General features: G+C 39.9%; 1 protein-coding gene across 1 annotated transcript in view; it reads left to right on the plus strand.

Annotated features, from left to right (window-relative positions):
- DNAH6 (dynein axonemal heavy chain 6) overlaps positions 1-15049 on the plus strand; it is a 211933-nt gene that overhangs the window by 41668 nt on the left and 155216 nt on the right. Inside the window, exons 12-16 of the mRNA XM_056115431.1 lie at positions 246-366; positions 4122-4273; positions 5312-5464; positions 7073-7324; positions 11588-11716. Of these exons, the coding sequence (XP_055971406.1) occupies positions 246-366; positions 4122-4273; positions 5312-5464; positions 7073-7324; positions 11588-11716 (807 nt within the window). The remainder of the gene's footprint in view (positions 1-245; positions 367-4121; positions 4274-5311; positions 5465-7072; positions 7325-11587; positions 11717-15049) is intronic.

The raw sequence follows: 15049 nt of genomic DNA on the forward strand, positions 1-15049 counted from the left end.
GGCCTCCTATATGCAGAGTATACACTCAGCCCATTGAGATACCTCTTCAGCCTGAACATATAGATTTAACTAAGAGAATACATTAACTACTCCTGACATTAAGGGTGATGTCTTCTCTCATATATCCCTAAGGCAAAGCAGAGTGTTGGCAGAGAGAGGCATTTATGTTTGCTTGTTTGTTTTGTTATAGTGAATATTGTTCTGCTTAGAAAAAAATGATAATTTTTTCTGTTTATAACTTTTAGGAAACTATACACGCAGCATTCGAATCTGCACAATTATATGCGTCTTTGTTTGAAAGATTTCAGATATTTTTCAAGGAAAATGAGGGTCTTGATTTACAAGCTCTTAAACTTCAAGAACCTGGTAAGTTTTCCAGTTGTCCTTACTAATTATTTGTTATAGGCATATCAAGGTTTTTAGTCTTCTGGTTTTCTGTTTGATAACAGAAATTGTAGCCACCACCCTCCTCCAACCCTGCCCCCCCCCGTTCCCCAATAAGAAAAACCTGACCTGAAGAAGGCAACAGTTTTTTTTCTAGCTTATTTTCTGTAAAATTACTTTTAAATTTAGGATTAGTCCATGTTATTGTTTTCTATAAGTACAGTATGGGAATCAATTCCTTCCAGTGGCTTCTTTTACCTTGAGCTTATGTCAGTTCTAAGACTATGTAGCCTGTCTTTGGAAAGGTAGCACTGTAGCACTGTCCTCCCGTTGCTCATCGATTTGCTGGAGCAGGCCCAGTAACGTCTTCTTGTTGTTACTGTGTTTGGCATATCAAATATGTCACAGGGAGCTTGCCAGGCTTTGCTGTGAGGGCAAGATACTCTCGGTAGCTTGTCAGGCTCTCCGAGAGGGGCAGAGGAATTGAACCTGGGTCGGCCGGGCCTGCCGCGTGCAAGGCAAACTCCCTACAACTGTGCTATCGCTCCAGTCTGGCAGGCTAACCTTGACGTATTTGGTATGCCAAAAACATTAACAAGGCTCACAGTTCTACAGTGCTACAGTGTTAAAATTGGAAGGATATCTTTAAATAATGTTTATGTGTTTTTCTCTCTTGTTAATTCAAATTACACTTCACATACCAGATGTATGGATGAACAGCTTTTTTAAAAAATTTTTATAAGTGAAACACCATGAGGTACAGTTGTAGACTTACAAATTTTTGTGCTTGGGTTTCAATTATACAATGATCGAGTACCCCTCCCTCCACCAGTGCCCATTCTTCACCATCACTGATCCTAGTATCAATACCTCCCACCCCCCTTCCTCCTATCCCACCCTGCCACTGTGGCAGGGCATTCCCTTTTGTTCTCTCTCTCCTTTTGGGTGCTATGGTTTGCAAAAGAGGCATTGAGTAGAAATCATGTTCAGTCTATAGTCTACTTACAGCATGCTTCTCCCATCCTAGGAGGATCCTCCCAACACCCTTTATTCGGTGCTCCCTTCTCTATCTGAGCTGCCTTTTCCCCTAGCATGTGCCTCTGACCTCCAAGCCATGGAGTAAACCTCCTGGTACTTATCTCGGCTATTCTTGGGTGTTAGTCTCCTATTTTGTTACTTTATGTTCCCCAGATGAATGCAATCTTTCTATGCCTGTCCCTCTTTCTGACTCATTTTGCTTAGCATGATACTATCCATATAGTACCACGCATATGTAAATTTCATGACTTCATCTTTTCTAACAGCTACATAATACTCCATTGTGTAAATGTACCAAAGTTTCTTTAACCAGTCACCTGTTCTCGGGCACTCAGGTTTTTTCCAGATTCTGGCTATTGTAAAGAGTGCTGCAATAAACAGACAATTGCAGATGTCACTTCGGCTATACTTTCTTGCCTCTCTGGGATATATTCCCAGGAGTGGTATTGCTGGGTCAAATGGGAGCTCAATTTCTAATTTTTTGAGAATCGTCCATACTGTTTTCCAAAAGGGCTGAACCAGTTAGCATTCCCACCAGCAGTGGAGGAGGGTCCCTTTCTCGCCACATCTGTGCCAACACCGGTTGCTTTTTGAACAGCTTTTTAGTCATTAATTTAGCCTTTTAATTAACATCACAAAAAGGGGAATTAAAAATAAATTAATTAATCAAAAGAGGAATTATATTTTTTTACTTTTTTTATTGAATCACTGAGATAGACCATTACAAAGCTGTTCATCATTGGATTTCAGTCATACTGTGTTCCAACACTCATTCCTCTACCAGTGTACATTTCCCAGCACCAGTGTCCCCAGGTTCCCCCCCATCATCACCCACCCCTACCCCCTGCCTGCCTACCTCTATGGCAGGTGCTTTTCTACTCTCTCTCTGTCTCTCTGTCTCTGTCTCTCTCTCCCCTCCGCTTTCTGGGCATTGTGGTTTGCAATATTGATACTAAGAGGTTATCAAGTATATCAAAAGGGAATTATATCACAAAGCTTATCTATAACAAATTAATGTACATATCTGTATAATTCTCTGGGGTAGCCAGGGGGAGGCTCGACGGCTCTTCCCCTAGCTGCCTGGGTTCGGTGGACGAAATGAGGGCCAAGCTGGTTGATTGGTCAGATGCCGTTTATTCCATTCTCCCCAAGTGCCTGCCCCTGTCTCTCTGAGCCTCCCATTATAGTCTCACGCTGCCCTTCATTCCCGTCTCCTCCTGTCTCTCCCGCTCATCACTGGCGCTTCATCTTGCAGCCTGGGCTCCCTCTCTCTCCATGTGCCTGCTCCTGTATTCTTCTACATTCTTCTCCCTCTGTCCCCCTTGCTAGCCTCTCCATGTTCCATCTTGTCACCCTGCTCTCTCTCTCATCTCTCATCTCTCCAGCTCTCACTCCAACTCCACAGCATCTTGGCTGACACTGCATCCAATCAGGTAGCAATATCAACATAAGAAAGCCCTTCCTGAGGGCCCACCAGGTTCAAAGGAAACACCACCCAGGGTATTCCAAAGCCCTTCCTGACTGCCCAAAGGCACCTCCTAAGGTGTTTTTCTCTTTCCCTTAGTTCAAAAACTTTATAAACATCTTAATACTAGGTATTTCTGTATGGACACAGTAAGAGATACACTGAGGCTTGTAGGGCAGCTCTCCTGGGAACATTTTGCCACAGACTCAGACTACAGAGCTCAGGCCAGATTAATCTTTCCTAACCCCAGCAGGGTCCGAATCTCATTATTACTTTTTGGATCATGACAGCATTTGTCTATGACCAAGCTCTTAACTTATAGTTAAGCATTATGGCACTTTGGCCAGGCCCATCTCAATGCCAGGGTAGCACATCACTTACAGCTTGCTCTGATTCCATCCATTTTCTCGTCGGGACTCTGCCTTTGGGGGTGCTAGGAAGTAAGGTCCAGAGAACAGATTCCCAGGAGGAAAATATCACTGAGAGTCATGTTACAAAAGCATACATATACTGTCTTCTTGTGTCCATACCAAAGGGACATTGCTCTGAATAAACTATGCAAAGGACTTAGGAAGAAGAGCAAAACAATATTTACAAGTCAACAGAGCACAAAGAAAGAAGTTACAAATAAACACAGAGGAATGAGAGCACTGTGATGGGAGCAACCCAATAAACCTAAGCTACTTGAGGCTATGCAGGAAGGACAGAACAATGTTATCCAACACATATCCAATAAAGAACTTGCTGTGATTATGAAAATGAAGTGTATATTATTACTATCTTACAATGTAAATAATGCACTCTATGTACTTATTTTATAAAATGAACATACTGCTTTTATACCTGTATGACTCATTTTACTAATGAGGAAATGAAACCAGATAGAAGTTGACTTCGAGATTGTGTGGCTAGTAAGTGGTGCTTAGAAATTTGTCTCTGCCTTGAAAGGTGCTTATTAATGTCACAGATTTTTGTATGTTATTTTGTGGTTTGACATATAATATATTCACCTATTGTTTCTAACATTTTGGGTGGAGTCTTTAGGTTTTCATGTTTACTCCATGAAAGATATAGTAAGTAGTCCGAATGAGCATTTTCAAGTTATGCAAGGTGTTCTGCGTATAGAAGATAACATTATAAACAAATAAATTGATATATTGATTTTGATATAGTTTTGAAATCTTTCTGTAAAATCTAATAGGATATATTTTGTGTTTTAAATTATTTTGTGTAGATGTTAGATTCTTTAGTGAACAACTGGACAAATATCACAAACAACACAAAGATGCAGTAGCTCTCAGACCCATGAGAAATGTAGGACTACTGCTCATCGACACTAAACAGCTGAAGGAAAAACTAATTCCCTCTCCCTTGCGATGCTTGGAGGTAACTATAAACTTCGGAAAAATCTAATTATGGTAGCTACAATTATTTAAAAATATTTTCTACTTCGAATATATTCCCTTTTTTCTAATTTTAAATTAACACTACTAGACATCCTAAATATCTAGGAAAATCTCCATAGCATTCTTTTTTATATTAATAGGATTTATTTTCCATATACATTATCTCTCTAATGAAATATTTCTCACAAACATTAAATTGATATGATTTTTCTGTGTGCCATAAATGCTTAGTTTCTGATTCCTTATATTTTTTTCCTCATTTCTTTTTGTCTTTTTGTTTTGTTTTATTGCTCGAGCAGGCCCAGTAACGTCTCCATTGGAGACTTTGTTGTTACTGTGTCTGGCATATCGAATACTCTCGGTAGCTTGCCGGGCTCTCCGAGAGGGGCGGAGAAATCGAACTCGGGTCGACTATGTTGGCTGCGTGCAAGGCAGACGCCCTACCCGCTGTGCTAAAGTTATTCATGTTTGAGATTCAGGTGTACAATGTTTCAACACCAATTCCTTCACCAGTGTCCACTTCTTTGATCCCAGTTTCCCTCCAGCCCTGCCTCTAAGGCAGACACTTTCTCTTCCTCCAGCTTTAAGCATAGTGAAAGATAGAGAAATTGGGATTCTGAAGTCAAAGATACACGTTTCACACCTTAAACCAATCACATTGGCCAAAGGAAGCCAGGCTCATATATGCCTACTAATCACACTCCATCTTCGTTCCTGAAAAAAGAGCTCAATTTTCCCCCAAACTTCTAAGCTACCATCCAGTATAAAAGAATTGAAATTGATTTGAGCAGGCTCCACAATGTATGCTGCGTATGACAAAGTTGCAGAAAAGGTCCTTTCAAACTACCAAAGTATTTAATCCAATTTTTAAATAAACTTTCCTGTACCTATTTTGTTCTTTGAATAGTCTATAGAAATTGCCTTTCTTGCAGCTTCCTTTAATCCACCAGGAGGTTGAATCAAATATTCGAACATGGCTGCTCTCTATAACCACGTGACATTTTCTTTTCTTCCCTAGGTGCTAAATTTTATGCTTCCCCGCCTAAGCAAGAGAAAAGTAGATTCCATTATTTCTGAGGCACAAGATGCAGAGTATAAACTTGAGTTTGTTCCAAGTACCACCATAGAATATGTTAACAGCTTGGTATTTCTTGATGAAATTCAGGACAGGGTGAGTAGATGAGTAGATTGTCTTGTGGAAAATAATACAAAATCTGGACTATGCTTACTCTGAGAATAGGAAGATGAACAAGCCTGTTATAAAGAGACCTATTTTATGGTTTAAAATGTTAGACACTTTTTTTTTTTTTTGCTTTTTGGGACATACCTGGTGATGCACAGAGGTTCCTACTGGCTCTGCACTCAGGAATTACTCCTGGCGGTGTTCAGAGTACCATATGGGATGCTGGGAATTCAAACCGGTTCGGCCTTGTGCAAGGCAAACGCTCTACCGCTGTGCTATCACTCCAGCCCCCTAAAATGTTAGACACTTTTGATTGAAAGTAATACAAGATTTGCATAGCTTAAAAAAATGAGATTTATTCTAACTTTTTAGGAATATCAAGGAATTCACAGGCCTGGGTAGAATCTAGCCTTTAAAAACGATAGGGAACAGGGACTATCTCTTGTCTTTACCCGTCTCTAGATCATAGATTCTCAGGTGTGATGCCCAAAATAGCTCATTATTATCACTGGGGACCTCGTTAGAAACGCTTGTTGATTGGCCCCACCAGGATTCTCTAATAGTCCTGAGCACAATCTTTGCTTTAACAAGCTTTCCAGTGTGAAGGTGGTACAACTAACAGTTGAGAGAAGCCTTGTTACAGTTACTTCTCAATGTTAAAGGCCTCCTTTCTGCTATCATGTGAACACAAATGATCTTTAATAACAGCTATATATCATGCCCAGAAGGATGATAAGACTGAGTTAGGTTTGCTGGGCATCACTTGATGTTGTTTGGTCTCTTGTGACCAGGAGGTTGGATCAAATATTCGAACATGGCTGCTCTCACAAGGTGGGTTCTGATGGTTCCCTCCAGTTCTAAAGAGTCATATCCAGAAAATTAGGAAAAACACTTTTTTCTGATGAGAACAGGTCACCAAACTGAAGATATGCTTAGTCTTCAGCTAGAAATAGTGAGTTTTCTTATTAAAAGATAATGGGAATGGGGCCAGAGAAAGTACAGCAGGCAGGGCACTTGTCTTGCCTGCAGCTTTCCCGGGTTCAATCCCCAGCACCTCCTATGGTTCTCCAAGTCCCACCAAGAGTGATCTCAGAGTGCAGTCAGGAGTAAACCCCAAACACCACTGGGTGAGCCCCCAAACAAAATTAAAAATAATGGGGTTTATATAGCCTGTCCACACCGTGGGGTCCTCCCTGGGATAGTGCTCAGCACACATAAACCAGAAGTTCAGGCAGCTCAGACAATACAACTAAGCTTTCTTGCAGCACATGTCTCTAACATGTAATATTGGGACCATTTAATGCTGTTAGAGAACAAGAGAAACAAAAAACAGACATTTATAAATTAATACATTATTCTAACCGTGCTCAGCTCCAAGCAGTGTATCTCCTGGGACAGTTTGATAGCAACATTCATTATATCTGTGTTCTAGCTGTGACTGTGTTTCTTGATAATAACATTAATGGTCTTCTCACGTGCTGGCCGTTCAGCAGTGTGATGATCACGGCTCACAGAGGCCAGCTCCTATTAGACCCACATTAAGGGCTGGAATAGAACTTAGATGTATGTAGCAAGCAATCATTGTTCCTTTTTCAGATTGAAAGCCTCGAAGATGAAGGGAATATAGTGATTCAGATGTATAAGCTCATTGAGCAATATCAGATCCCCACACCTCCTGAAGACTTTGCAGTTTTTGCAACTATGAAGCCATCCATTGTTGCTGTTCGAAACGCCATTGATAAGTCCGTGGGTGACAGAGAAACAAGAATTAAGCAATTCTGCGTACACTTAGGTAGAGATCTTGAAGATCTAAATAATGAAGTGAATGAAGTAATGCTGCTAGCACAGGTATGCCAAAATAGCATTTAATTATTTAGGGAGAATGTTTAAACTTGACTTGGTTTTTGTTTTTAAAGGCTTTATTCTAACTAGTTAACAATGCTTTTGAGCTGCTATTTTAAGTTTTGAGTGTTTCTGAACTTCTCTTTTAAGTATTGAGTAAATTTCAGACAATTGTAAGTTCATTATATGTTTATTATTGAATTATCCTGCTTGTATTTGTTATTTTGAAATGAATGACTTTTATAATCTGTTCACATAGCTTTATTTTTTTTGTTACCTTTTTTCCATTTTTATTGTAATTTTCCTCCCACCTACTTCTTTTTGTTGTTGTTGTTGTTTTTTAATTTATTTATTTATTTATTTATTGAATCACTGTGGGAATGGTTACAAAGCTTTCAGGTTTAGGTCTCAGTCATGCAAATATCAAACACATTTCCCTTTACCAATACTTATTTTTTACCATGAAGAACCCCAATAAAACCCCACCCCCACCCCTCCCAGTCCCTGTGAGGCAGATGAATTCTAGTTAACACTCTATCTGCTTTGATTAGATTCATTGTTTCAATAAAAGATTCACCACTATTATTTAGAGTTTACCCCCCCCCCAAATCAGACATGCTGAAAAAGCATTGTGAAGTGATTTGCTTTCTACAGCTGGGTTCAAGAATTAAATGTTGGTTTTGGATTTCTGCTATTTTACCTATTGACCCTGGAAGTATTTCTACTGAAAGTCAGATAGTTAAGAAATTGGTTTCTGTGTTCTGGAGTCGTGGCCATGCTGGAGAGCCGCTCGCGGGGGGCAACTGTTGACCTCGGTAGGGCGTGAAGGACGGACCGGAACGCCCCCCTTCCCATGAGGTTTTAGTCGCCCCCACACTCCCGGCTCATACCTGCTGTCCACAAGGCTCCCATGCAGCCACCATCCTTCTTTCCAGAGAAGAGAGGGCAAATGGGGCAACACCTTTTCCCCTCCGGCAAACCTGATGGCCTGGATTAACGCATAGTCCTTTCACTTTTCTGCTCCAAGCTGCTGGGTTCTGCATTAAGTCCTTGTGCTTCTGGGGCTGTGGCCGTGTTCACATATCTTTATAGCTACTGTAACAATTTTGAAGTTTGCCTAGCCACATATTAAAAAGAGGCAGGGTAAAAAATATAATAGCAAAATAAAAGAGGAAAAGTGTTTGGTAAATGATAATGAAAGTCATCTACAATTGTACTATATCAAATATACAGGGGGAAGTTTTTAAGAAACTGAAGCATGCTTGATAATGAGATTTTAATAGAGCATTATTTTATTAGTTAAAATAATTAAGTCTTATAAGACTAAAACTGCATAAATAATCAGATTATTAAAATCTGATGTTGTTAAATTTCAACAGAAGAGTAATAAAGTAATAGCCATAAACAGAAGAGTAATAAGGTGTATTTAGGTTTTAATGAATTCAGTGTAGACACTGAAGATTATATTAATGTATTTTGACAAAGTAATGTAAAAGTAGTCAAAATTTATTATCTATTTATTACATTTTCAAGTCTTATTCTAAAAACAGGACATTGTTTTTGCTTTTGAAGTATTTTTGAATTTTCTCATAGACAAATTTGTGCATTCCTGTTATTTAAATAAAATTTAGTGAGTTATCAGAAAGTGCTGTATGTAACAGAACCAAACCATTATTGGTTCTCTTAGTACCCACCATAATCCTTAACCTTTCTTCTGCTCTAAAGGCAGTTACTGACCTGAATTCTAATACCATAGATAACGGGATCAGAGACTGCTTTATAAAATATATAATTACATTCCTGATATTTACCCATGTTGTTTGTGATTATAGCTTATCCATATTCATTAATATATGTGAATTCATTGTATACCTCAATTGAATTACCTTGTTCCATGGTTGAGGTACATTTGGACTGGTCATGGTTAATAATGTTTCTTGGATTTTTCTTATATACTTGTGTGTTTTAACTCATTTTATTCTCAAAAACCTCTAAGATTTTATTTTTCACATTTTTGTAGAGAGAAAATCCTAGAGGCAGGTAGATTAATAAACTTCCTCAGTGTCACATAAATAATAATGAAGGATTTAACCTTTATGCTTAACAGTCTGCCATTAAGTGCTAAACTATACACTGCGTCCTAGACATAGAAGGTAAAGGTAAAGGTAAAGGCCCTCCCGTTGATCATGGATTTGCTCGAGCGGGCCCAGTAACGTCTCCATTGGAGACTTTGTTGTTACTGTGTTTGGCATATCGAATACATCACGGGGAGCTTGCCAGGCTCTGCCGTGCGGGCGAGATACTCTCGGTAGCTTGCCGGGCTCTCCGAGAGGGGCAGAGGAATCGAACTCGGGTCGGCCATGTTGGCTGCGTGCAAGGCAAATACCCTACCGCAAAACCATTAAAATATGAACAGTTACTCAAAATAAATGGCTCTATGTATTACTGGAGAAGGAAAAGTGCCAGCAATTGTAACCTAACTTTTTTAATCATGTGATGCACATACTAAAATATATTAACAAAATAAAGCACTCCAGTGAGTGCTTTATCTCTAGATACTGGTAATTAATTTATATCATTCGAGCAAAATCCTGCAGCCAATATTTCTATAACTGATAGCATTCTTGTTAATTTGGGGCAGGGGAGAGAAAAAACTAAATGTAACAATGATAGCTCAACTTATTTCAATTTGAAAATGTATGTCATTCAAACTCCATCTTTTTTTGATAGACTCTCATTCAGTTCAAAATCTGAAATACATGTTGGGCATTTTTCCCCCTGCCACCATCCTTTCCCACCTCTTGTCTCAGAAGTGTATTCTCTGGTGAATGGAGGTGGGGAAGCACCCAGTACTTAAGTTGCCCCAGACCACTGGATTTTCAGTGCAGTTCAGTGTCTTGTGGGTCACCCTGCTAAACCATGTTGCTATAATTGTTTCTTTCTGCCAAGATCTACAGCTAAAGGTAATCTGTGGGTTTTTTTTTTTTTTACTTCCTGACCTCAGTCTTCTACTTTTTTCTTGCTGCTAGAATAGAGCACATGAGTTTCTGAAGAAGCCCATATTCTCTCGAGGGATTATCTTATTTTACCTGCCTTTATTTCCCATTAAACTTTGAATACTAAAAAAAAAAAGTCAGAGATCATGAACCCTTGTAAGTGCTACCAACCCATATGGCACCAAAGGCACTTCTCACTTCTCTGCCTGGACACATCCCTGCTTTTTCTAATCTAGAGCAACTTCCCTCAACCATCTTGGACCTGTGGACCATTCCATAGACCTGTAGTTACAACCAAGGCAGTAAGCAGGTGATTTTCAGCCTTTATACAGCTGTAGACCAGCAGCGGCCTTGGACTACTGCTTGAAGGACACTTATTTGCCAATAAGATGCAGAGCCATGCTGTGGCCGTGATTAGCCTAAACAAGCAATGGCTATATCAGTTAGGCAGTTTTTTTCATTTTCTAAGATTCTTCACAACCTAGTTAGACGTTCCAACTTTGCTTCTGAACTTTCCCATTCCCATTCAGTCTCAACCCCCTAGAGGTCATCCAAAAACTTTCGTCTGATCATTTATTCTTTGATTAGCAGGAGGGCGGGGGGGGGGGGCTTCCAAGAGGTGTTGAGGGTGTTGAGGTTATACAGGGACCACTCCCTCTACCTTGCCCAGTTAATTCAATGTTCACCTGTGAAATAGGCAGGTGCTATATGAGCCAAGGGTGGAGGCCTACCAGGCCATACCTGGCAGTACTTGGTGGCCTCCAGGCCTCTGTCCTGCAGTCATCAAGGGGCCACACAGTGCTGGGGATTGATTCAAGGGCCATGCATGTCAGGCATATGCTCTATCCAGCCCTTTGAGCTAGTTCCCTGGCCCTGTTCATTTTTTTTTCTGTTTTCTCTCTCCCTTCCTATCAGAAATCAAAGAGATTTTTATTTCCTTAATGTTAAAATGGGAATTATCCTTAGATCATGTCATCTTCATTCTTTTCCATATTACGTTCTGTTTATGTCTGGTCATATTTTTTGAAGAAATATAGGAAATTACAATGATGAAGGATAATATATTATTATTTTTAAAATAATGTTATCTTCCTTATGTGTCTATATTTTACAATGTTTGTGTACTGTTTACTTTTTATTTCTAAAAATCAATCATTTTCTAAAAGGCAGAGTGAAAATAACGTGAGAAAAATGTTAAATATTAATTTTTTTGATTTAATATTCCAAATCAAAAATCAGGAATGACTAATCAAAAACTATCTTGATTTTATAGGATCCACAGATTTTGGATATTTCTGCTGATCCAGAGAAGATAAAGCTTATGTTAAATGAGCTACAGTTGGTTCTAGATGATCTTCAAAAACGTGCATTTCAATATAAATCCTATCAGAAGAATTTTAAGGTAACGATATCTCTATACATATATATTTTAAACATATGCATAGAAATATTATTTATGTACCATCTTTTATGTACCCTCTATACAATGTGAGTATAAACACTAAACCTTTTGATATGTGTATGCTGGTTTTTGCTGGACAAGTTTGAGAACTAAAAACAAACAACAAAAAAAAAACATGATATGTTCCCTGCTTTTGAAGTGTTTATTAAAGATACGCACCCCTATGATACAAAATTGTCTTTCTTATTAAAAAATATTTGGAAATTACAGGTAAATTCTCAGATCAGAGACTCACGTTTCTATGTTTAAAATTATATGTAAACATTTCAGTGTAGCATTAAAAAGTCTATTCCAAGTCAGATGTAAAAAAAAATATATCATATGCTATAGTTCTATGAATGCTGACTGATTTTCTTTGGCTTGAAATGCCAGTTTGATGAAAAATAAAATTTGACTTAAGCTACATGGATTCAAGAGAGTAAGTTGGAAGTCTGAAAGATGTGCCTCAAAAAAATGAAAATAGGGGAGCTGGAGTGATAGCACAGTGGGTAGGGCATTTGCCTTGCACGTGGCCGATCCTGGTTCAATTCCTAGCATCCCATATGGTCCCCCAAGCACTGCCAGGAGTAATTCCTGAGTATATGAGTGTAGGAGCATCGCTGGGTGTGACCAAAAAAGAAAAAAAAATAAGTGGGTACCGAAGGTCAGTTCTCTGAGCAATGATTAAGATTAAAAAGAAAATAAAAAACGGATATGTAGGATCAAAACTGGGGGCTACAGGAAGTAAGGGGTTTTTGTTTGCTCTCCAAAAGTCTTGGAGAGAAGATCGGAGCCTCACAGGAGAAAATTCCTCTCGCAGAGCCCCAGGTGAGTAAAGGAGCAGCTGCCCGGGCCAGTCGACTCTGCCCAGCACGTGCAACATAACGAGCACAGCGCCAAGCAGGGACTGCTGCAAAACCTGAGGCAGGAGGTTTGCACGTGGGAGAATTACCATTTAAAGCTGCTCCCAGATGGAGTAAATTGACCTACAAAATAAAAAGTATACATTGGGAAGGGAGACATGAGGGAAACTTTACTTGCCAAAAAAACTTCTGCTGACAAGTACTCCTTGGTCAGAAAGCATAGCACTGGGGTCCAAGAGATAGGACAGCCGCCACAGCACTTGCATCACATGTGACTGAGTCTCATGGAATCCCCAGCACCACTTATGGCTCCCGAGCACTGTCAGGAATCATCCCTGAGCTTAGCGAGGTGCTGAGAGGGGAATAACAGTGTGTTCTCTCCTCCCACGTTACTTGATCACTTTTTCCTGAATGAATTGCCTTCAATCAAGCTTTCTTCTATAGCTTTGGTGCATTTGGGGGATAGGAATAAAGATATAACTTGCCCAGAAAATTATTTCAAATTGTTGCCAAAGACGAGCTATCCTTACAGCGGGCTTTGCCATCGTGCTGGCCTCATAAAATGAGTTTAGAAGACTTCCTTCCTCTTTATTTATTTTTTCAAGTTTAAGACATATTGGCTTTCTTAAACTTTTAACAATTTTTTTTTTTAGTATGTTGGGTCACACCCGGCAATGCGCAGGTTATACCTGGCTCTTCACTAAGGAATTACTCCTGACGGTGCTCAGGGGACCATATAAGATGCTGGGAATCGAACCTGTGTCGGCCCCGCATGCAAGGCAAATGCCCAACCTGCTGTTCTATCGCTCCAGCCCCTTAAACTTTTAACAGTTTTAATTAGAAATTTTTAAAAAAAATTTTTTTTGTTAGGAATCACCAGTAAAATCATCAGACCCTGGGGTTTTCTGTATGGGAAAGGTGAATTTTTTTTGTTATAAATTCAATTTCTTCTTTGATTATTAGTTTATTCACATTTTCTGTTTTTGACAAAATTTGTTTTCAGAGTTTGTATGTTTTGAGGAATTTTGGGGGGACATAATTTTCATAGTCTCTAATAATCAGGTGTTTTTGTAGTACCTAGTATAATGTATCCTCTTTAATTCCTGATTTTATCTGTCTTCTGTATTTTTCCTAATTTAACAAAACCTTTGTTGATTTAACCTTTTGAAAAACACAGCTTTTAGTTTCATTGATCTTTTATATTGTTTTTCTTGTCTCATTTCTCTTCTTTGTTTTTTTTTTTTTTTAACTCCTGCTAACCTTGGACTTATGTTTTTCCTTTTTTTCTGTTTGCTTCAGCTGTGAGGTCAAGTTGATTATTTGGGATCTTTTAGTTTTTTGTTTTTGTTTTTGTGCCTCCTCCCAGTGGTGCTTAGGGCTTATTCCTGACTCTGCACTCAGGAATCTTTGGTGAACTCAAGAATCACGAATCACGACCATCCTGTTATTCGTCGATTTCCTCGAGCAGGCCCCAGTAGCGTCTCCTTCATCTTAGCCCTGAGATTTTTAAGAAAGTGCTATATTCAAGGCTCTTTAGGAGAATGAGACCCATCATTGTTACTGGTATTTGGCATATTGGGTATGCCACAGGAAGTTTGCCAGACTCTGCCGTGTGGGCAGGTTACATTCGGTAGCTGGCCAGTTTGTCCAAAGTAGGAATTAGATAATAAAATGTCATAATAAGATGTTGCGCGGCTGCGAATGCAGCCACGCGGTTCCAGGAGCTGGGTTTTATAGTCTCTGAGTCTTGGCCGTTGATGGGATTACACGGCTCCAGGGGGCCAGTTGGTGAGTGTGACCCCCACCTACTGGAATTCGGAGGATCTGGGTGGAGGATGCTCAGTCCCGATCCGAGTAGGCTTGGAGATCTCAGCCCCGGGACCCGCTTGCCTTTGTTCCTCTGCCGGTACCTTCTTGTGTGCGGAGAGTGGTCTCAGCATGGTGGTGGCTGGTTCTGGAGGTCTTTGGCTGCCGGAGCCCTGGTCGGGGCGGGGAGGAAAGCTCAACCTGCTCCCCTTCAAGGGGCCCTGGGGAGGACAGCCAGGAGCGGGGGCAGGAGACTGCGCTGTTCTCTTCCGGGAGCTGGGTTTTATAGTCTCTGAGTCTTGGCTGTTGATGGGATTACACGGAGCCAGGGGGCCAGTTGGTGGGTGTGACCCCCGCCTACTGGAATTCGGTGAACTCAGTGGACCATATATGGTGTTAGGGATCGAACCTGGGTAGGCCACATGCAAGGAAAACGCCCTACCTACTGTACTATCTCTCCAACTCCTAGATCTTTAATTTTTTTTTTAACATAAGCATTTATCTCTATCAACTTCCTCTCAGAACAGGTATTTTGGGTTGTTTTTTTGTTTGTTTTGTTTCTTCACACCAACATTATCCAACAGACTACTTCTGACTTAGTTCTTAGAATGATTCTGCATGGTGC

Source organism: Sorex fumeus, unplaced genomic scaffold, assembly GCF_029834395.1.
Source record: "Sorex fumeus unplaced genomic scaffold, SorFum_2.1 ptg000003l, whole genome shotgun sequence".
Taxonomy (NCBI): domain Eukaryota; kingdom Metazoa; phylum Chordata; class Mammalia; order Eulipotyphla; family Soricidae; genus Sorex; species Sorex fumeus.